This window comes from Palaemon carinicauda, chromosome 44, assembly GCF_036898095.1.
Source record: "Palaemon carinicauda isolate YSFRI2023 chromosome 44, ASM3689809v2, whole genome shotgun sequence".
Lineage (NCBI taxonomy): Eukaryota > Metazoa > Arthropoda > Malacostraca > Decapoda > Palaemonidae > Palaemon > Palaemon carinicauda.
Window position 1 is genome coordinate 31,724,517 of NC_090768.1, and position 23,065 is coordinate 31,747,581.

Genomic DNA, 23,065 nt, shown 5'->3' on the forward strand with positions numbered 1-23,065 from the left:
CTCAGTGTTGTCAAGTATATGAGGACAGAGGAAATTGTGTTAAGAATAGGCCAGACTATTCGGTGTGAAGGCAAAGAGAAAAGGGTCCAATGTAGTACTGTCTGGCTAGTCAAAGGACACAGTATCTCTCTAGGGGTAGAATCTTAGATGAAGCTTTAAAGGATAGACGAAACAAATGGCTATGGCAATACTGTAATATGACTAGATTATCCCGATGTAACATCTCAAGACTTTCCTCAACGTCAAACAAAAATCCCGACTTATTTTAATAAATAATTGAGCAAAAATCAAACAAACATTAATAGTTACCTCTAAAGTTCTATACTCGTTACTTAGTGTTTCCCATTCTTCTATGCAGGCATCAATATTATTGTGCTCCATTATAACGAATATAAAACTGCTAGAAAATGATTAACACCATTATTTCATTTCACTAGGATCAGCTGGACCACTATAAGCACATCTCCCGTCAGTGGATAAACACCACAAATGTCAGTGTTGCCAGAACACAATATACAAAAAAGCTTCGCCTATATTGCTATTATTTATCACTTTCAGTACCTTCATGTAATATGCAAACAGTGTTTAGGCAAAAGGGTACAAATTGAACAAATGAAATATTCTGAAGGAGAGTTAAAAACTTAAAAAGATGAAAAATCTTATAAAAATGCATTGTTGATTGCTGTATGTCATCCATGATTAATAATATTACAGTTTTTCAAATCCATGACATTTACAGGTTATACTCTCAAATAAATCACATATCCTCAACTAAACTATAACATAAAGAAATTCATAAAAGGCAGACTCGTTAAGCGTGTCGTACAATTAGACTTATAATGATTATATACGTAATGAACTATTAGCCTACAGTAAGTGGCAATATCACCAGCAGAGATTTCCTGTTCTACGAATTTTCGTAGAGAACGAGTTTAAGCGTAGTAATCTGTTTCAAACTAAAGTTCAGTTTCTTACTTGTTTTTGGGGGGTTTAAATAAGTCTTGATAACTTATTTGGGTCTAGATAATATTGACAATATGCTGCATTAAATAAGCGAGTGAATGAAAATCCCCCTCTACATCTTGATAGAAATTTTAATCAGCATAGGCTTATTACCTCCGTTCTTTTGGGGACTTTCCATAATCATAAACCCTTTAGACCCAATAAGTAGGCCTACTTATAAATATATGTGCAATTCAAAATATAAACACCATGAACCACAAAATTCTATCCATCAGAATCAAACAAAACTAAGAGTAAGAATTTTTTTTTCCTTTTTTTTTTATAAGTTCACTTACATTGGAAAAGTTTCCTCCTGTTTTTTTTTTAACACAATAAGCCACACACTTTCCTCCATCGAAATTAAACAAAACTGACAGTAAGAAAGAAAAAAAAAATTCTCCTGGTTCCTTTAACTGCAAAGTCTTTAATCAGATGCTCAAAACTGATCTTACGTAACATAATTATTCTTGTGGGGTTTTTAATATGCTATAACTGAGAAAATGGTCTTTTAACAGAACAATTTGTGACCACTAATGTTAAAAATATACATGAGAGCCAATATAGTATCTACATTTGGAATGGCACAATCAATATTATCATCTACTATAAGTTCAGCATGAATGAATCTTGTTTCTACATTTTTTTTCACTGCATTTATGGTACACATATGAATGAAATCCCCTAGGTAGGCATCAATATTTTTTTGACAACACCGAAAATTCCTTCCAATGGTAACATATTAAATGACATATATGTGGTCGTGGTAGTCTTCATTACTTAGGAAAAAAAATAAGAACTATATTTTTCTACATCTCTCATTTTTTTATCATCTGAGATTCAAGTATGTCAACAATTATATATAATGTGGTGATACGAAATGTATCCCTGATATTCAAAGATAGGCTACATCTCCATCATTGTGTACCTTCTTTCTGATACGTTTGCGATTTGTATCTATTATTATTAATAATTGCTAAGCTACAACCCTAGTTGGAAAAGCAGGATGCTATGAGCCCAGGGGCCCCAACAGGGAAAATAGCCCAATGAGGAAAGGAAACAAGGAAAAATAAAATATTTCAGGGGCAGTAACATTAAAATAAATATTTCCCAAATAAACTATAAATACTTTAACAAAACCAGAGGAAGAGAAATTAGATAGAATAGTGTGCCAGAGTGTATCCTCAAGCAAGGGAACTCTAACCTAAGACATTGGAAGACCATGGTATAGAGGCTATGACACTACCCAAGACTAGAGAACAATGGTTTGATTTTGGAATGTCCCTCTCCTAGAAGAGCTGCTTACCATAGGTAGAGAGTCTCTTCTACCCTTACCAAGAGGAGAGTAGCCACTGAACCATTACAGTGCAGTAGTTAACCCCTTGGGTGAAGAAGAATTGTTTGATAATCACAGTGTTGTCAGTTGTATGAGGACAGAGGATAATATGTAAAGAATAGGCCAGACTATTCGGTGTATGTGTAGGTAAAGGGAAAGAACCGTAACCAGAGAGAAGGATTCAATGTAGTACTGTTTGGCCAGTCAAAGGACCCCATAACTCTCTAGCGGTAGTATCTCAATGGGCGGCTGGTGCCCTGGCCAACCTACTACATCCAGAAAGTAATAAACATTTGGTAGCATTTCCTTTGCAGCTGCTTCATAAGGCTCAAAGTCATCTCATGAAATGCACAACTGGTCACCTAATGATATATAGGCCTACAGATCTACACACATTTTTTAAGGCATCATCCTCAGTTTACAGAGCTTGACTACTCTGTGAAAATTATGCAAAATCTCATTCCAAAAGTTTAACAGGAAAACTAATTCTAGCTCTAGCATTTTATGTGCATTATTACTTGCTTCTCTTCTAGTCTCCCGTTTGCGACTGGTTTTCAACTAAATGCTCTGGTGCTTCTAAACTTTAACGGAGAACAACTATGAAAGCAATGCTGAAAACATAAGAGGGTAACCAGAGTTGCGAAACAGGGTAGATTTTTTTAGAACAATGAGTAGAGGAATTACTGAACAAAATACGTTTCGAGAAACGACTAACATGGGCACAAAGGTGTCAAATGGAAGGAATTGTAAACCCACAGACGGACATGATACAGAGGATAATACCGGGCCACGGAACGCAGGGGAATCAGGGAGTAAATTTGATGCCATACATTGGAACAACCTGAAAGGATTTAAAAAAAAATGAGAAAGAAATTAAGATGTAGCATTAAAACATAAGGAATTATAAAGAGTGCAAAATATATTATGTAAACGTAAGGCGGTTTAAATAAAAGATAAAATCAATAGAAGAAATAATGAAAGCAATTAAGCCCACAAGTATATGTCTAACTGAGACCCATTTAGGGAAAGAAAAAAATAGAAATTGAAGGATATAAAATCTATGAGAATAACAAAAATACAGAAGGAGGACGGGTAATGATAGGGATTAAAAAAGAACTGGGAAACGTAACAGTTGAACAGAGAAAATAAGACACAAGAAGCACTCTGGATAAAAATTGACAATGGTCGTACCAAGATTAGGTTAGGAGTAGTGTATGCTCTATTATAAGGCAAGAATACCAAGAAAGAAAAGGAAGAAATTTATAAAGCAATAAAAGAACAAGTCAAGATAGCAGAAATGAAAACAGAAAAAAATCATTAATTTAGGAGACTTTACTTGTAAAGTAGGAGATAAAATAATTGAAAAGAGGCCTAAATTCACCCTCTAGGATCGATTGAAGGAGTAGTCATATATGTCAACGATATTGCAATATATTCATCGACCTGGGAAGAAAATGGCAAAAAAAAAGACCTGAATAATTGCAATAATTACAGAACCATAACACTTACGTCAGTTGTTATGAAAATATATAGTATGCTTATTCTAAAGAAACTGGAGAGAAAGATTGACGAAAAGCTGAGAGATGAACAAGCAGGCTTTATAAAAGGTAGAAGTTACACTGACCAAATTTTCATTTTGAGACATGTTGTACAACAATGCGTAGAATATAGAAATCCACTTTTGATGGTATGATTGGACTATGAAAAAGCCTTTGATAGTGTGCACCGGCCAATTTTATGAAAAAGCCTTTGATAGTGTGCACCGGCCAATTTTATGAAAAGGCCTTTGATAGTGTGCACCGGCCAATTTTATGAAAAAGCCTTTGATAGTGTGCACCGGCCAATTTTATGGAGAGTCCTGCGTTATTATGAAATTCCTCTTAAATAAGTAACTTTGATTAAGTCTGTTCAGGAGCATAGCAAGTGCAAAGTTAATGTTAATGGAGTATTATCAAATGAATTTCCAGTGAACAGTGGAGTACTTCAAGGGAATGTGTTGTCAACAATGTTGTTTATCCTCATGAATTTTGCAATGTGTAGAACAGTCAGAGAAGGTGGAGAAGGATCGGATAGGATTGGTGATAGGAATTTAGCAGACCTAGAATATGCTGATGATGCTCTCCTTGTTAGCAAAACACCAAAGATTTGCAAACCTTGCTTACTAGAATGCATGAAATATCACACGAGGTTAGGTTGAAGATAAATCGAAGAAAGACAGAGATGATAAGAACTGAGTATGCAATGGAAGATGAAACATCATTGGAAGGAGAAAGGATTAATGAGGTAGAATCATTTAAGGATTTAGGAACTATGATCTCCAATACAGGGTCTTTAGAATGAGAGTTTAGTGAAAGATTGACAAAAGCAAATCAGACAATGGCTAGGTTAAGTAAAATTTGGAAATCAAATCGCCTGAAATTACATATAAAATTCAGACTATATATTAATATAGTGAAATCCTTGTTACTCTATGGACATGAGTCATGGCATGACAATGAAACAATCTCCAATAGATTTTGTAGATTTGAGAACAAAGCCCTCTGAAGGACATTGGGAGTCGAATGGCAGAACAGAATTAAAAATGAAACTATAAGAGATATACTAGAGTGACACATGTGGATGAGATCATGATGAGGGGTAGATGGATATGATTTGGGCATGCTCTTCGCACTCCACAAGTGAGATTAGTTCACCAAACGTTCAGCTGGGCTCCACAAGGCACTAGAAGAGTTGGAAGACCCAGACCTACATGGCTGAGGACTATGAAGCACGAAGTAGATGATGAATGGAGAAGTATTGAATTAAAAGCTCAAGATAGAGACGACTGGCGAAATCTAACAGAGGCCCTTTGCGTCAATAGGCGTAGGAAATGATGATGATATAATATATATATATATATATATATATATATATATATATATATATATATATATATATATATATCTGTGTGTGTGTGTGTGCATGTGTGCGTGTTTGTATACATATACAGTATATATATATATATATATATATATATATATATATGTGTATATATATATATATATATATATTTATTTATATATATATTTATATATATATATATATATATATATATATATATATATATATATTTATATATATATATATATATATATATATATATATATAATATGGTTAGTAATTAGATGAATTATAACTTCATTCATCTGCATATTATTTCCTTTAACTCTAGAATTGTCACTTGGAAATATATTAAAGTTATATTTCATGCAAATGAGAGAACTTTATGAGCATTTCACTCGTATTCTCTTATATGAAAAGATCCTCTCTAGACAAATGCTATAAGGAGAATTGCTACTGAACAAAAACATAATGAAATACTACCGTTAGGGATATCGGGTAGTTTGGCCAGATAGTAATACATGGGATACCTTTCTCTGGTTACGGCTCATTATGTCTTTATGCACATATACCGAATATTCTGGCCTATTCTTTCCACATTCTCCTCTGTCCTCACACACCTGACAACACTGAAATTACCAAACAATTCTTCTTTGCTTAGGAGATTAAGTATGGCACTATAATTGCTCAGTGGCTATATTCCTCTTGGTAAGGGTAGAAGAGACTCTTTAGCTATGGTAAGCAGCTCTTCTATGAAAAGGACACTCCAAAATCTAACCATTGCTCTCTAGTCTTGGGTAGTGACATAGCCTCTGTACCATGGTCTTCCACTGTCTTGGATTAGAGTTCTTTTGCTTGATTGCACACTTGGCCTCACTGTTCTATGTTGTTTCTCTTGTTTTTTCTTTTAAGTTTTATAGTTTATATATGAAAGATCTAGTTTAATGTTGTTACTGTTCTTAAAATTTTTTATTTAAAATGTTTATTACTTCTCTTGTAGTTTTATATTTCCTTTTTTCCTTTCCTCACGGAACTATTTTTTTCCTGTTGGAACCCTTGGGCTTATAGCATCTTGATTTTCCAACTAGTGTTATAGCTAAGGTTGTAATAATAATAATAATAATAATAATAATAATAATAATAATAATAATAATAATAATAATATACATTCGTAACCATTCTACATTACCATAATCATTATAAAAGAAATAATTAAGTCATTCTAAATTATATCAATATTAAGTAGCTACATATCAATTGCCAAAATATATACATTTTTCTAAATTCAAATTATAGTATTGGGAACGATCGTAGAATATAATTTCCAAGATATAAACTATAGCCATATCCGATCCGTTAATGTTCATTGAATTGGTTTTATATGAAGAGATATAAGTTACTTTATAAACTTGTTATAATTGAATTTAGTTATAATAAATATCAGTGCCGATTACACGCGTTTTAACACTCTCTCTCTCTCTCTCTCTCTCTCTCTCTCTCTCTCTCTCTCTCTCTCTCTCTCTCTCTCTCTCTCTCTCTCTGTATATATATATATATATATATATATATATATATATATATATATATATATATATATATATATATATATATATATATATATATGGCTCATGTTCGTCATACTATTCTATTTTATAAACTTTGCTTTACTCTCTATAGCTTATAGTTCGGTATTAGCAGGATAAAAGTAAAATTCTCAAGCATTTAGTAATAAGTCAATCATGTTTCCACTCGAAAAGAACACTGTGTTTCTGCCAGTGTCTCCCCCAAAATTGTATAATTATAATTTACATGATTAGGACATGCTCTTTGTACTCCCCAATAGAGATTAGTTCACCAGACTTTCAACTGGGCTCTTAAAGGCACTAGAAGAGTTGGAAGAACCAGACCTACATGGCTGAGGAGTATGAATTGGGAAATGACGATGGAGAAGTATTGAATTCAAAGCTCAAGATAGAGACGACTGGCGAAATCTAACTGAGGCCCTTTGCGTGAATAGGTAGGAGATGATATATATATATATATATATATATATATATATATATATATATATATATATATATATATATATATATATATATATATATATATATATATATATATATAGTTGTGTGTGTGCATTATGATTACCGAAAATTTCAGAGTGAAAATAATGAAGACAATGATGATTAAGATTTCTATCAAGATGTAGGAAGATTTTTCATTCTTTCGCTTAGCCGACTCCTTCAGGGTAACATGCAGCATATTGTTAATATTTTCTATGGCCTTAAACGACATATTAAGAAACTAAATTTTGATAGATGACATATTACTACAGTTAAAATCGTTTTCGTCGAAAATTCAGTGCTCTATAAGTGTTTTAATTCTTTCATTCTACCTTGTTTTGAGTATTGTTCTCCTATCTGGTGTTCAGCTGCTGATTCTCATCTTAATTTGTTGGACAGAAACTTACGGTCTATTAAATTTCTTATTCCTGATCTAGATATTAATATATGGCACCGTCGTTCAATTAGTTCATTATGCATGTTGCATAAGATTTTTCATAACTATGACCATCCTTTACATTCAGATCTCCCAGGACAATTCTATCCTGTTCGTAATACTAGGCAGGCAGTTAATTCTAATAGCCAGGCCTTCTCCATCACGAGGCTCAATACTACGCAGTACTCTAGAAGTTGTATTCCAGCTGTGACCAAGTTGTGGAATGATCTTCCTGATCGGGTGGTTGAATCAGTAGAACTTCAAAAGTTCAAAGTTGGAGCAAATGCTTTTTTGTTGACCAGAAGGACATGAGTCTTTTTATAGTTGATTTATGACATATTTGTTTTTGATGTTGTTAATAGTTTATATATGACATGTCTGTTTCGACGTTGTTACTTATTTTAGAATGATTTATTGTTAATTTGTTCTCTTCATTTATTTATTTCCTTATTTCCTTTCCTCACTGGGCTATTTTTCCCTCTTGGAGCCCCTGGGCTTATAGCATCTTGATTTTCCAACTAGGGTTGTAGCTTGGATAATAATAATAATAATGATAATAATAATAATAATAATACAAGGCAACAGATAACAAACGATCGGCTAATTGATCATTACGTAACTGCCTATAGTTTTACGGTGTGCTTAATGAGCCTGGCTTATGTGAACGTCTTTATGCTATAGCTTTGTTGACAATTTGTGATTAATTAAAAGTATAACGTGTAAATGTCATGGATATGAAAGAATATAATATTGATAATCATGATATTGTATATCAATCAAACGCGTATTTATATAGAGAACAAAAATCCTCTTTTATAGTTTTCAGTTATACTTCAGAATATTTTATTTGTTCAAATTATACATTTTACTTAAACATTTACGGTATTTTACACAAAAAGATACCGAAAGTGATAAAATATAAAAGCAATATATACGAAGCTTTTTTGTAAGTTGTGTTCTGGCAACATTGACATTTGTGGTGTTTATCCAGTGAGCGGAGATGTGTGTTTATAGTAGTCCAGCTGATCGTGGTGAAATGAAGTGAGGGTGTTTAATCATGTTCTAGCCGTTTTATATTCGGTATAATGGAGCACAATAATATTGATGCCTGCATAGAAGAATGGGAAACACTAAGTAACGAGTATAGAACTTTAGAGGTAACTATTAATGTTTGTTTGATTTTTGCTCAATTATTTATTAAAACAAGTCGGGATTTTTGCATGAGGTTGACTGTCATGTAGAGATTCGTCATTACATCGGGATAATCTAATCGTATCACAGGAAAGCCGTAGACATTTGTTTCGTTTTACCTTCAAAGCTTTAAAACTTGATTACTTCATTTAAGATTAATTGCAGTATCAATTACTTAGCGTTTACTTAAGCTTACAAGCTTAGCCGTATCCTATCTCCCGTATTTTTGGTAAATATATGATACTTTAATTTCTAGCGTAATACATGAACCCTATATTTTCCTACTCTCTACCTTGTGTTTTATGCATTTCTGACCTAGATTACTGTGGCAAACCAACCGTTCCTGAGTTTTTGGACATCCTTATAAAAAGACAATTATGGGGGACCCCAATGGAAAACCAGGGTTTTTTGGGGAGGGGAAATGACATAAATGAGTAATTTGCAGCAATAATGATGGTCACAAATGCAAACTAAGCACAAGATAACCAGTTGGTAAAATATATGGTTCATGTATGCGGCTGAAAACAAACCCACCTAACCTAGTAGTTCCCAGGTCACAACCCCCAGCCGGGGCTTGGCCCCCTTACCAGGGCGCAGCCCCTAGGGGGGGCCAAGCTCCCAGACCCCCCTTCCCACGTCACAACCACTAGCCGGACCTCCCCCTCTTCCCAGGTCACAAACTAAAAGTAGATCACAAATTAATCCTTACGTGATGATAAAGTAAATCACAAATAAATCTTTATATCATGAAAAAGTCTATCACAAATAATTCCTTACCTTATGATTGACACCGTAAATTTTTTTTTTTTTTTTTGTCTTAGCAATCTTTACAGAAGCTTTGAGGCATTATTTCGCCGTTATTTTTAAATTTCTCATAAGTAACAATAGCTTTACACTGAACGGAGAGTATTTTCATCATAATCAATTGCCGACACATAAAATTACACTAAATTTCAAAAGGTTGATATACTTCCCTTAAGTTCCCTCTTGGAGACATCTTTATGTAATGGTGGTTAAGTTGAAACTGAAGAGGAAGGTGGGAAAAAAATGGCTATTATAGAACATCCAGGAATTTATGAAGAAGTACTTGTAAACAATTAATTGGTTTAAAAAAACCCACCTGACAAATACGTCATTGTAAATGCACAGAAAGCTCCCCAAACCTTGGGAAACAATGCATGCGCAATAAGTCCCCTTCAATCTCTCAGATGTAAACAATGGACTACGTTAGTTATTATGCCTCAGCCCCTATTAAAGATAACGAGAAAGATACCAAACTAGCCAGCACAAGTCCATTTCTTATAGCGAATTCCAGTTTTGCTAGTAGTTAAGGTATCATACATTTACCGTAAAATCAAAAACTAGCACATGTGTTTTGGCTGAAAAATGTGATGCAGTACCCCATCTCCCCCATTTTTGGGAATTCCAATTGTTAAAGCCAGGTAAGACGACGAACAGGACAAAGTGTATAGGGCACCAACTAACCTAAACTTCCCCACCTAACATAACCTTCAAGCCGTGTTTTTACTTATTTACCTAAAGATGAAAGGGCTAATGCCCCCTTGCGATTACCTAAAGGGGAAGGGGCTAATGCCCCCTTGCGACTCCCTTAGTGCCGTATTCTTAGCGATAGGTTTGAAAATTAGGGAGTTATGGGGTTTGGCCATCATACTGTACATTCACTTTCCAGGTAAAACTAGTGATTCACACCACTGGCAAGAACTTGCTTTTTTTAATATTAATTGGCTGATATTATGGTTAGAGGTGAATTTGCATAATAATACAATAACCTTAATGTAGAAAATAAGAGGTGTTGCCAGTGTATTTATTCATATGTGCTTTGAACACTTTTGATGATGGTAGTCTGTTAAAACCCACACTTTTCAAGTTACAACTACATTTAGAACAAGAGGTTACAACTGAAAAAACCTGCTCCTTAAGAGAAACAAACACAGGTACAACCTAACTTGGGTAAAACTGTAATTTACTTTAAGAAGAGAATAATAGTGATTTTATATTTATTTGTAAGTGAAGCAAGGCACGGCTAAACAAAAATCATTTGAGAAACATGATATAAATTATAGGCAATTATGATACTTTAGATTTCAGCCACTTACAGGAATCATATATTCTTCCAACAGGTTTTATTGTGTTTCTTATGCATTGTAATTGCTACATATCACTGGTTTTTGGTGTTTCTCTACCCAAAACCCCAGTTTCCCATTGATATCCCCATACAGTAATTGAGTTTTGGGGTGTATGTAGTTGGTTAAGACAGCCATAAACTTTCTTGACAAGTTGATCTTCTGTATGGGGAAAATGTTGTTTATCTTTGTCTAAAATACGATAATATGAAACTAGATTTACGATTTACGAAATATAATTTAGGTGTTGCATTGCCATGAGTGAAGCCGGTTGGGAATAAAAAATACAGGGTTGAGGCTTAGTCTTAGGGTAAGCGGAGGATGCAGGGGTGTAGGGGGTGTGTCGTTGACGGTGCATGACCTCGAGTAGGTAAGGATTTTTCACCTAGGTTGTTAGGTTAGGTTGGGAGCCCTATATTTTCGGTAAAGGTAGACATTTTCCAAAGACAGTTCCAGCCATGTGACATGAGTAAAGTTCAAGCGTAAAGGAGGACCCCAAAACACTGACGTTCATTATCTGTATAAACAGTCTGTAGGGTCTAGACATTGACAACACTTAAATTTAACTGCCGTTGAATTTCTATACCTGTACCACTTTATATTTGCTTATTTCGGGGAATGAGTATGTGAAACACTATTCATGGAAAATTGGTGTCAATATATGAAAAGAGGCAATTACACTATGATGGGGAAACTTGTGTTAGTGATAAGAATAAAACACAAAGGAATACTGTACCTGTCTTGTTGAGTCTCTAGATTGCTCCTTTCACAAGGATTCTATTGTTTTTCCTGGATAGACATGGAAACTGCTTGGCTCTAACACTTGCTGTCTTGTTTCTTCTGCTTTGTGCATAGTTCTCATTAGCCTCTCAGTTCCCTACAGGGAATAGGTGGCAATCTGCCAGTGGATGCTGAAAATTAAAAAATAACACTAGATCAGGTTGGAAATTTTTGAAGAGGGATTAAGGCTACAATATATACATTAAATCCATAAAAATGAAAAACAAAATATTAAATTTTTTCATACAAACTTTTATTGTAATGCAAGTACAGTATATTCAAGTATATTATGTTAACCTATACCTGGTTAGGGTTTGCTTCAACTCTGAGATTCACAACTACAGTTCCAACCAACTACAAAGATATGTGCATTTGAAGAGAACGCTGGGCTATTAGGGTAGTTCTACCAACACAAGGGTTAGTCTGATGTTGGAGTTATACTCCTCTTAAAGGTCTCAGGTTTCTAAGGTTAGGAAAAATACAAACTGATTTTAAAATTCTGAATGTTTTAGGTGACAATAACTGATAGAAACCTATAGTTTTTTTTGTTAGGGTGGGTTGACTGCTTGTAACAAAAAATAATGGGTTTCTGCAAGTTATCATCATCACAAATAGTTGTAAGAGCTTTAAATACACCCTATACCAGTCTTATTTTGTTATTGATACTAACTAGGTGAAGTTTGCTAGTTTTTGGGAGTACAGTTGTTTTGATGATCATAACTAAAAAAATTAGTTTCTACCAGATATCATCATAAAAGTTGTTCAAAACACCAGAACCTTTGTAGAATGTCAGGCCTTCCTTACACCTAGAAAGCAGGATTTTTCCATCCCATTTTCTCGGGATTCGTTCATAGCCATTTTACTTCAAACACTTAGGAATTTTTATGAGTAAGTTGCTCCCCCGAACTTACACTATTTAATCACTTGTTAGTCTTTGTTCTACCATACCTTAATTTGCTTGTCTTTTAACATTTTTATGCTCCTCTGTTCTGGCAAGTGGTACCGCATGGCCAAGTATTTTCGTGTTGTTTGAACGTTGTTATAGTTAGCAGGCTGTGGCCAGATATAGCACACAGTGGACAGGTATAGCACGCAGACTTACAATCGGGTTAACAAACCTGTCTAACCTACAGCTAACTGGTCCAGGGGCAATAAGATAACTGGGTACCACCCTTTATTTTGGTTCGTTGCAAGGGATACCAACAAGAAATACATACTTCAGGTAAGATTTGTTTTTATAAGCGTGGAATTGAGGATCAGGTTGAGATTATGAAAATATAAAAAGATTATAAAAAATATTTATTTTGGAAAGTAAATAACAGAAAAACCAATTATTCATCTAATAGTATACGGTATGGATAATTGACAAAGATGAAAAAATATCAAGGTTGTAAATCACTTTTGAATATACTTATACAGTTACGATAACATATTTAAATGAAAAGACACACATTTTGTAATAGATACAGCAATATAAAATTGTTTTTCAGTCTCACCTCTTCCAACTACCTTCTGGTAAAGTAAACACACAAACTAATAGCTTATCTCATGAAAGTATCCACCCCATAATATCCCCGGAAGCCTGCAAAGCAAATAAATTCAAATAATTTGGTCACAGTCTTGAAATCTTTACAGTACACATCATCTAACCATTTTCACAACATTACTGTAGTTGGGAGTCTTGAAGAGCTAAAGCAAATCCCAACCCAGCACAGGTTAACACAATATGCAGGAAAAGAATATGCTGCATTTACCTCTTGCATGAGCACAAATTTATGTCTCTAAGAAATGGAAAAGCATGGTTTATCTTTGTTTTTTAATAAGGAATCGCGGACTGTACTATAACCTTTCCACAAACACGTCACACATTGCACATGCACATAAAGTCCTTCCTGATGCCATAACACAAATCAGGCAGGATTTCATTCAATTGCGTGCATGCACAGACACACACCACAGTATAATTACTTAAGCTATGCCAGTGAGCAGTATTTGGGTTAGCGGGTTTTGCCAACTATCGTCCTCAAAAATGGTATTCCTTATACTGTATATCTCTGCAATACACGTCAACCGAGGTTCCTGATTCTGGTTCTAAATTGATTGTATACTATAGTAGATTGAGGGAGTGATGGCAAGGGATAACGGTACTGTATCCTTGAACTGCAGCAGGTCATGTAATAAACCTAGCTCCCTCATGGGATCATTTACATCTTGTCTAAGATAGTGATTGTGATGAAAGGCCAGAATAAGGGGCAAGACCAACTGGCCTTTTACCTTTTCTTTCTTGACCTTCCCAGGAGTACAGGGACACTTACACCTTAACTCATTTTTGTATGATCCAACGAATGGTGCCATTAGAACTACTCCAATGGCACAAATGATTTCTGTCGACCATACATGCAGAGATTACACAACTTGGCGACCTCCCTGTCACTTCATGGGTGGAGAATACCCAGCATCTCCTCCGAGCGAAGGACTTTTCTCAAGGTGTTTATTGCACAAGAGACATCTGGATATCTCTGTAGATTCTCTTCAGCTGTTACCAGGGAAAATGGGCTATCTTCTACAATTAGTGTTGTGAACGGGGTACTTCACTCGGAGCCTTTCTGCAACTAGTTGCCAATTTCTTTGTCTACCTTCCCCAAGAGAAGCTCCTCTTAGTTGCTGCAGTGAAGGGCTACCACTTGGTCAAGAGCCAAGTCTTAAGCCTGAAAGGCCTGGACTATTATTATTACTAACTAAGGTACAACCCTAGTTGGAAAAGCAGGATACTATGAGCCTAGGGGCTCGAACAGGGAAAATAGCCCAGTGAGGAAAGGAAACAAGGAAAAATGAAATATTTTAAAAACATTAACAACATTAAAATTAACATTTCATATATATACTATAAAAACTTTATCAAAACAAGAGGAAGAGAAATAAGATAGAATGGTGTGCCCAAGTGTACCCTCAAGCAAGAGAACTCTAACCCAAGACAGTGGAAGACCATGGTGCAGAGGCTATGGCACTACCCAAGAATAAAGAACAATGGCTTGATTTTGGCGTGCCCTTCTCCTAGAAGAGCTGCTTACCATAGCTTAAGAGTCTCTTCTACCCTTATCAAGAGGAAAGTATCCTCCGAACAATTGCAGTGCAGTAGTTAACCCCTTGGGTGAAGAATTGTTTGGTAATCTCAGTGTTGTCTGGCGTATGAAGACAGAGGAGAATATGTAAAGAATAGGCCTGACTATTCGGAGTATGTTAAGTAGATAAGCCGTTTAGAAGGGCATTAGATAGATGTCTTACACTTAAGACCGTGTTTTTGCTGGTGCTTGCATCGGCAAAAAGGGTAGGCAAATTTCATGGCATTTCCTATGTCATTAGTCATTCTGAAGGATGGAAGGAGGTTTTGATAACTTTCATCCCAGAGTTCAGGGGTAAGGCAATCATGTTAACCCAGCAATGCACAACTGGATGATCAAATCCTTCTCCATATCCTACCGCCAAGACACAACTAACAATCTGGATGACCTACTTTTTGGTCCTGTGAGGGCAAAAGGTAATTCTTTAGCACTGGTAGAGTGAAGAAGTCTATCTCTAAGAATACTGTCTCCTTCTAGCTTTGGGAAACCATTGGATGCACGTACCCTTCTTGGCTTGGAATTGCAAGCATTCCTTCGAAAGTGCTTCTTTGCCACCCGACATTCAACTGCGTTTACTTTATTCAAGGCTTAACAGCTGATTTCCAGCTTTTAGGAAGTCATTATTATTATTATCATTTTCAGCTAAGCTACAACCTAAGGAAGAGCAAAGCCCCAGAGAAGTTGGTTAGAGTGGTAGTGCTGATGTATAAACGAACAAGGACAAAAGTAATAACAGGTGTTTGGGAAACGGAAACTTTTGAAGTTAGTGTTGGATTACACCAGGGATCAGCAGTAAGCCCAGTTTTATTTGTGGTGGTCATGGATGTGTTGAGTAAAGAGATCAGAAATGAAGAGTTGTGGGAGTTGCTATATGCAGATTATTTGGTGATTGCCACTGAAAATGAGAAAGGGTTACAGAAGACAGTTATAGAGTAGCAGACATTGGAGAGGGGTGGCTTGAGAGTAAAGGTGGATAAGATGGAAGCTCTTGTGAGTAGTATGGAAGGTAGGGTCAGGATAGTCGTGCATCAAAGTAGAGACTTGGTTATAAAATAGGTGGAACAATTTATGAGGCTGAGGTCAAGAACTAATGCAGCCTAGTAGAAGCGGAGGGAGGTAGCAGGGATGGTATGCCAAACAAGCAAAAAGTCAAGACCTATAGCACAGTAATACGACCAGTGTTAATGTATGGATCGGAAACATGAGCTCTAATATGAAAAGAAGAAGCAAAGCTTGATAGAACAGAGATGAGAAGGACGAGGTGGTGGATTATGGGAATGTCACTGTTTGAAATATTGGAAAATGATGAAATAAGAAGAATGGCTGGCAGAGTAAAGATTACAGAGGTGATAAGAGTGTCACAACTGAGATGGTGTGGGCACAAGTTGAAGATGGATGGTGGGGAGGGAGTGAGGAGGGCTTGGGAGGAACCTGTTATAGAAGATAAAAAGGAACATAGAGAATTAGATGGCGAGATAAGTTGAAGGATGATATGGAGAAAAGAGGTTTGGTGGAAGAGGATGATTTGATAGAAGGCATGGGAGAGGGCAACCAACCCCTTAATGTAGGGGTAATGGGGGAAAGGAAGAGTTAAGTTATTAAATTTGACATTGCCAAGACTTTCCTCATCCTTTTGCCTGTGAAATCAGTGTATGATTTGTCAATTAATGAAAGTTAATGAAGGAAATAATAGTCATTTTAAAACTACGTGATCAAGTCAATTTTTGTGTGGCATTTTTTTCATTGTATGGTATTCAAAGTGGTTAATATCTTTTAGGTCAAATGTTTATATCCCCCTGGATTAGAGGTATAGTGAAATACAGTACTGTATGGGTGAATAGAAAATTTAAATATGAATGTTGTGTTTTACACAACTACAAATGCATTCATAGTAATTCGGGATTTGTAAAATTTTAGCCAGGTTAATTTTAACTTTGAAAGACTTAACCACAATCATGAATTCCTTATTTGGCTAGGGTAGTCTTAAATACCTTGAAGGAATAAAGTTTCTATCTTATCAGCAAAATAATTCATGCTTTCAGTTATGACCTGATTTATCTTATCCCCTTTTTTTAGCCTATTGTTTGTTTGAGATTCATCATTGCTCTTTAGAGATTTTCTATGACTTATGTGGGATTCCCAGTCATACTGGGCTGCTTTTGTGTTTCCTAAAACCACAAAATAAGACATGGTTGTCTTTTCAGCTGAGAAGATGAATTGTTGATACCATAACTGTACTCTCTTCCATCTCTCAACATTTCAAACAGTACATGCGCTAGAGCACGGTTCTTTTCTTTCTTGGTTTTACCTCATGTAATGGGAAAGATGAAAATACCAACCTAATTTTTATGATATGAATGAAATGAGTATCAGCTAAAGCTAGCTTATACAAATTGAGTAGAATTATTACAGACTTAGATGGAATGATAAATCAAATTGTGTAGAGTATGCAGCATTTTCAATATGCAGTTCTTGATTGTACTGTATTCTTAAGATTCATAATGCTCAGTTCAGGATTCAAGGGATCATTTATGAGAAATTTTATTTATTGCAGAAGGTCCATAAAGAATATCGACTAAAGTTAGATGAGTTAACACAGTTACAGCAAAAGTGCATTAAAGGCATTGCACACCAGCGATATAGAATTGGCATCATCAAACAGTCTTTAAAAAAGTAAGTACTTGTTTGTCTTTTTGTTATTTCAGTATTCATTAGGCTAGTATTTTAATTGTTAGACTAGTGCAGTATGTTTATTTTCACAATAATACATTAGGTAAAAGTTTTACCCTAATTTTACTTTATTTGATAATACAGATAACAATGAAATGCAGCAATAAATTTCTGTACTTCAGTATATAGAATAACAAATTTGAAATTACTGTAATTTATATTTTTCAATATTAATCTTACCCGATAATCATGTAGCTGTCAACTCTGTTGCCCGACAGAAATCTACGGTCGGGATACGCCAGCGATCGCTATACAGGTGGGGGTGTACACAACAGCGCCATCTGTGGTTAGGTACTCCAGTACTTCTTGTCAACACCACCTCAATTTTTCCTCTGTCGTGCCACCGGCTAGACCTACATGGATACGCTGTTGATTCTGGAGTTATTGTTCACGATTTGGTGATGTATTTGCTCTAGAGTTTAGCCTTCGCTATTCAGGAAGCTTTATCATTAGCTTAGCAAGTTTTTGGAATTAATTTGATTTAATTTTGGTGACGAAGAGAGTATGAACTCTCTTTCACTTTTAAATGGCCGACCCTTCCCTTAGACGGAAGTGTTGGTGTCGAAGAGAGTATAGACTCTCTTTCTTAATTTTGCTTAACAAAGTTATAGATTTATTTTATATCTCTCCGCCTTTTATAGGCCTCTTCGATTAACTTCCTTTTATTATAAACTTATTAAAATTAATTTTTATATTTGTTTATATGCGACCTTTCCTAATAGTAGGCGGTCTTTTCTTGGAACCGAAGTTAATTAACATTGAGCCCGTCATTTCGTTTTTACCTGTTAACATTTTATGCTATTTTAATGTTTTTGAAAGATTTTCTTTGATAGTCTCGTACTGTTTTCAAAGTTGAACTAACGTTTTGTTTTGTCTCTGCAGTTGTTGACGTTCAGAACGTTCAACTTGCGCTCTATCGTTACGATAGAGAGAGAGTATTCACGGTTTCACGTTGCAGTAAGAGTAAACCGATTCTAGCGTTTTGTTCATTCTTTCTTAGCTTAAATGGTTTTAATTCTAATAAAGGAACTTTTTATTTGGGAAATCTTTCAGTTTTTTTTCCTTTAACAATAATATGTTTTAACGATATATATAATTGGGCTCATCTCTCAGGTTCTAAGTCAAGAGAGAGAGAGAGAGATAGAGACGGAGGGAGAGAGAGGAGGATAAACGTTTCGTTCAAGCGGGTAACGTTGTTATCGTTTTTGCTCTTCTCCCTAGTCTCTTTAGGGGAAGAAGGTAAACGTTTCTAGAGTTTTATTCTTGTTCCCAGGCTTTATGCGGTGAGAGATTTTAAACGTAGTTTATTTGATCTAGTGTTTAGTCTCTTTTCCAGCCACTGAATTATCTATCTTTCATTATGTTTTTCTGTTACATTGTAATACTGTTTTCGCAATTACTAACTTTTAATGAAGGATAGAATTGCGTGTTTCAGGTACAAACCACTTAAAGTTTCGAGTTCAGTGAAATAAGTGCAAACAGGAAATCAAAAGTGATAAAGTGATAAGCGCAAAGTGTTACAGTGTTGCGTTCGAGGGTTCGTCTGTTCGTGCCAGTTGTTCGCCTAGTCTGGGACCTCTTACAAGCTCCCAAGCCCAGGGGAGAAGTAACGTCGAAGGACTTATGGGTTCATCAGGCCTTGATCGACGAACAGACGTTTCCCTCCGTGGTTTCGGGTGTAACCAACTCACGTAGCCGACGTGATCACCCCACCCACACAAAGACGAGAGAGCCCATTTATTCCTCGTCTGCGGAAGAGGTTTCTCGCAGAAACCATGGACCAAATCTTGCAGCTTTTAAGTGCAAGTCGGTCCCTTCCGCGCAAGTCCAACTCCTAGGTGTAGCCATTAGCACTGGGTCAGTTCGGACTTGCTGCAGTACGACAACTGCACACCTCCCAGAGAGGCAAGGTGGTACCGCAACAGGCAGTAACTCCGTCTGTTGCCGCACCAGCTGTTTTAGACCCTCAGTCTCAACGGACAGTAGCTCCGTTTGTTGTTGTCTTTCATAGACCCTAGTGGTCCATGCTGCAGACTATACAGTCTCAGCTTGCTCCTTCATACAGGAGTATCATGCTGGAAGGTTGACAATGTAGCCTGTTAACCTACAACCCGCCGAGGTTGTGCGCTCAGCAGATACTGCGGCTGCCTGCTCCCACCCTCCACCTGTGAGAGCTCCACCTCCGATGCGCAGTCCACCCTGCCAGACGCATGTTCTTGCTGCGCCTCCTGCTTTCATGCGTGAGTTGCCGCATCGGGAGTTGCCGGGTTCCAGCACTATGAGGCAACCTCCTCAACCCATGAGGCAGGAGCCTCATGCTATGCGGCAACCTCCTCTACCCATGAGGCAGGAGCCTCATGCTTTGAGGAGCCTCATGCTATGCGGCATCCTCCTCAACCCATGAGGCAGGAGCCTCATGCTATGCGGCAACCTCCTCTACCCATGAGGCAGGAGCCTCATGCTATGCGGCATCCTCCTCAAACCATGAGGCAGGAGCCTCATGCTATGCGGCATCCTCCTCAACCCATGAGGCAGGAGCCTCATGCTATGCGGCATCCTCCTCAACCCATGAGGCAGGGACCTCATGCTATGAGGAGCCTCATGCTATGCGGCATCCTCCTCAACCCTTGAGGCAGGAGCCTCATGCTATGCGGCAACCTCCTCTACCCATGAGGCAGTAGCCTCATGCTATGCGGCATCCTCCTCAACCCATGAGGCAGGAGCCTCATGCTATGCGGCATCCTCCTCAACCCATGAGGCAGGAGCCTCATGCTATGCGGCATCCTCCTCAAACCATGAGGCAGGAGCCTCATGCTATGCGGCAACCTCCTCAACCCATGAGGCAGGAGCCTCATACTATGCGGCATCCTCCTCAACACATGCGGCATGAGCCTCATCCCTTGCAGCATGAGCCTCATCCCATGCAGCATGAGCCTCATCCCATGCAGCATGAGCCTCGTCCCATGCAGCATGAGCCTCATCCCATGCAGCATAAGCCGCACGCCATGCAACATGCTCTGCTTACCTTACAGCATGCTCTACATACAGCATGCTCTGCATACCTTTCCGCATGCTCCTCAGTCACACATCTTTGGTTGTTGCCAACTCACAAGACTGTCAAGCAGTTTCATAACGTTGCCTTCTGGTCTGCTGCTTTTGCACCAGTGAAACCCTCACTGAGAGAACTTAGCTTTTCTCGGATATGGTTCCTGTAGATGAGAAAGTGCTATTCTCCCTCCTTCTGATATTCCCTTGAGGACTCTGTCATTTGGAGAGGAGCCTTTAGCTGCTTAGCCTCCTATGGACTTTTATTTAAGCATAACATGCTTCCAGGGAGGGTAATGGTTCCGCTTCAGTCGCTAACCCCGTCTGTTACCACACCTGCTCCCATAGACCTTGAGCTTTGTTGCAAGACATGCAGTCCAAGCTTAGTCCTTGTTAGAGGATTTTTTGTTTACGGAGTCAGTGTGTCACTGGGAAGACGTTCAACAACCAGCAGAAGTGACTTGTTGTGACGCAGTGCGGCAACCTCAGCAACCCGATAAGGAGTTGTCTGTACGACCCAGACAGTCTAGACAGTTTCGGGTTGTCGCTGTACTTCCTCGCTTCCCCATGGTTGACAGTTCACAGACTGTGCAGCAGTACCATGATCTTGTGTCCGGCTCCGTCAGACGACTGGCTTTTAAGAGCTCCCACAAGTCGTCGCTGTCTGGAGATTCTCAGATGGACTATGGATCTGACCAAGGAACTGGGCCTCCTGGTCAATTTTGAGGAGTCCCAGCTCGTCCCATCCCAGACCATTGTCTACCTGGGTATGGAGCTTCAGAGTCGAGCTTTTCGGGCTTTTCCGTCGGCCCCAAGGATCTACCAAGCCCTAGAATGCATCCAGAGCATGCTGAGAAGGAACCGATGCTCAGTCAGGTAGTGGATGAGTCTAACAGGGACACTTTCATCGCTGGCCCTGTTCATCGAGTTAGGGAGACGCCACCTCCGCCCCCTTCAGTATCATCTAGCTGCTCACTGGATAAAGGACATGACGCTAGAGACGGTCTCAGTTCCTGTTTCCGAAGAGAGGAGGTCTACTCTCACGTGGTGAAAGAACAGCTTTCTTCTCAAGGAAGTCTACCTTTGGCTGTTCAGAAACCCGACCGCCGTCTCTTCTCGGACGCATCAGACACGGGCTGGGGTGCGACTTTGGACGGACAGGAATGCTCGGGAACATGGAATCAGGAGCAAAGGACACTTCACATCAATTGCAAGGAGCTGTTGGCGGTTCATCTGGCCTTGATAAACTTCAAGTCCCTCCAGCTTAACAAGGTGGTGGAGGTGGACTCTGACAACACCACAGCCTTGGCTTACATCTCCAAGCAGGGAGGGACTCATTCGTGGAAGTTGTTCTAGATCGCAAGGGACCTCCTCATCTGGTCAAAAGATCGAAAGCTCACGCTGGTAACGAGGTTCATTCAGGGCGATATGAATGTCATGGCAGATCGCCTCAGCCGGAAGGGTCAGGTCATCCCCACAGAGTGGGCCCTTCACAAGAATGTTTGCAGCAGACTTTGGGCCCTGTGGGGTCAGCCAACCATAGATCTGTTCGCTACCTCGATAACCTAGAGGCTCCCGTTGTATTGTTCTCCGATTCCAGACCCAGCAGCAGTTCACGTGGATGCTTTTCTGCTGGATTGGTCCCATCTCGACCTGTATGCATTCCCGCCGTTCAAGATTGTCAACAGGGTACTTCAGAAGTTCGCCTCTCGCAAAGGGACACGGCTGACGTTGGTTGGCTCCGCTCTGGCCCGCGAGAGAATGGTTCATAGAGGTACTGCAATGGCTGGTCGACATTCCCAGGACTCTTCCTCTAGGAGTGGACCTTCTACGTCTACCTCACGTAAAGAAGGTACACCCAAACCTCCACGCTCTTCGTCTGACTGCCTTCAGACTTTCGAAAGACTCCCAAGAGCTAGGGGCTTTTCGAAGGAGGCAGCCAGAGCGATTGCCAGAGCAAGGAGGACATCCACTCTCAGAGTCTATCAGTCTAAAGGGGAAGTCTTCCGAAGCTGGTACAAGGCCAATGCAGTTTCCTCAACCAGTACCACTGTAACCCAGATTGCTGACTTCCTGTTACATCTAAGGAACGCAAGATCCCTTTCAGCTCCTACGATCAAGGGTTACAGAAGTTTGTTGGCAGCGGTTTTCCGCCACAGAGGCTTGGATCTTTCCACCAACAAAGATCTACAGGACCTCCTTAGGTCTTTTGAGACCTCAAAGGAACGTCGGTTGTCCACTCCAGGCTGGAATCTAGACGTGGTCCTAAGGTTCCTTATGTCATCAAGATTTGAACCTCTCCAATCAGCCTCTTTTAAGGACCTCACATTAAAAACTCT

At 38.2% G+C, this 23,065-nt stretch overlaps 2 protein-coding genes across 3 annotated transcripts in view; one reads left to right on the forward strand and one right to left on the reverse strand.

Annotated features, from left to right (window-relative positions):
- LOC137634302 (transmembrane protein 120 homolog) overlaps positions 1–499 on the reverse strand; it is a 59,366-nt gene extending 58,867 nt beyond the window's left edge. The window contains exon 1 of one of the 2 annotated variants that reach the window (XM_068366654.1): positions 310–499. In XM_068366654.1, coding sequence (XP_068222755.1) covers positions 310–381 — 72 coding nt within the window. In that variant the 5' untranslated portion in view covers positions 382–499. The remainder of the gene's footprint in view (positions 1–309) is intronic. The other variant, XM_068366653.1, reaches the window with a different exon arrangement.
- An 8,179-nt stretch (positions 500–8,678) lies between these two features.
- LOC137634261 (transmembrane protein 120 homolog) overlaps positions 8,679–23,065 on the forward strand; it is a 52,595-nt gene continuing 38,208 nt past the window's right edge. The window contains exons 1-2 of the mRNA XM_068366544.1: positions 8,679–8,871; positions 17,506–17,624. Of these exons, the coding sequence (XP_068222645.1) occupies positions 8,800–8,871; positions 17,506–17,624 (191 nt within the window). The 5' untranslated portion in view covers positions 8,679–8,799. The remainder of the gene's footprint in view (positions 8,872–17,505; positions 17,625–23,065) is intronic.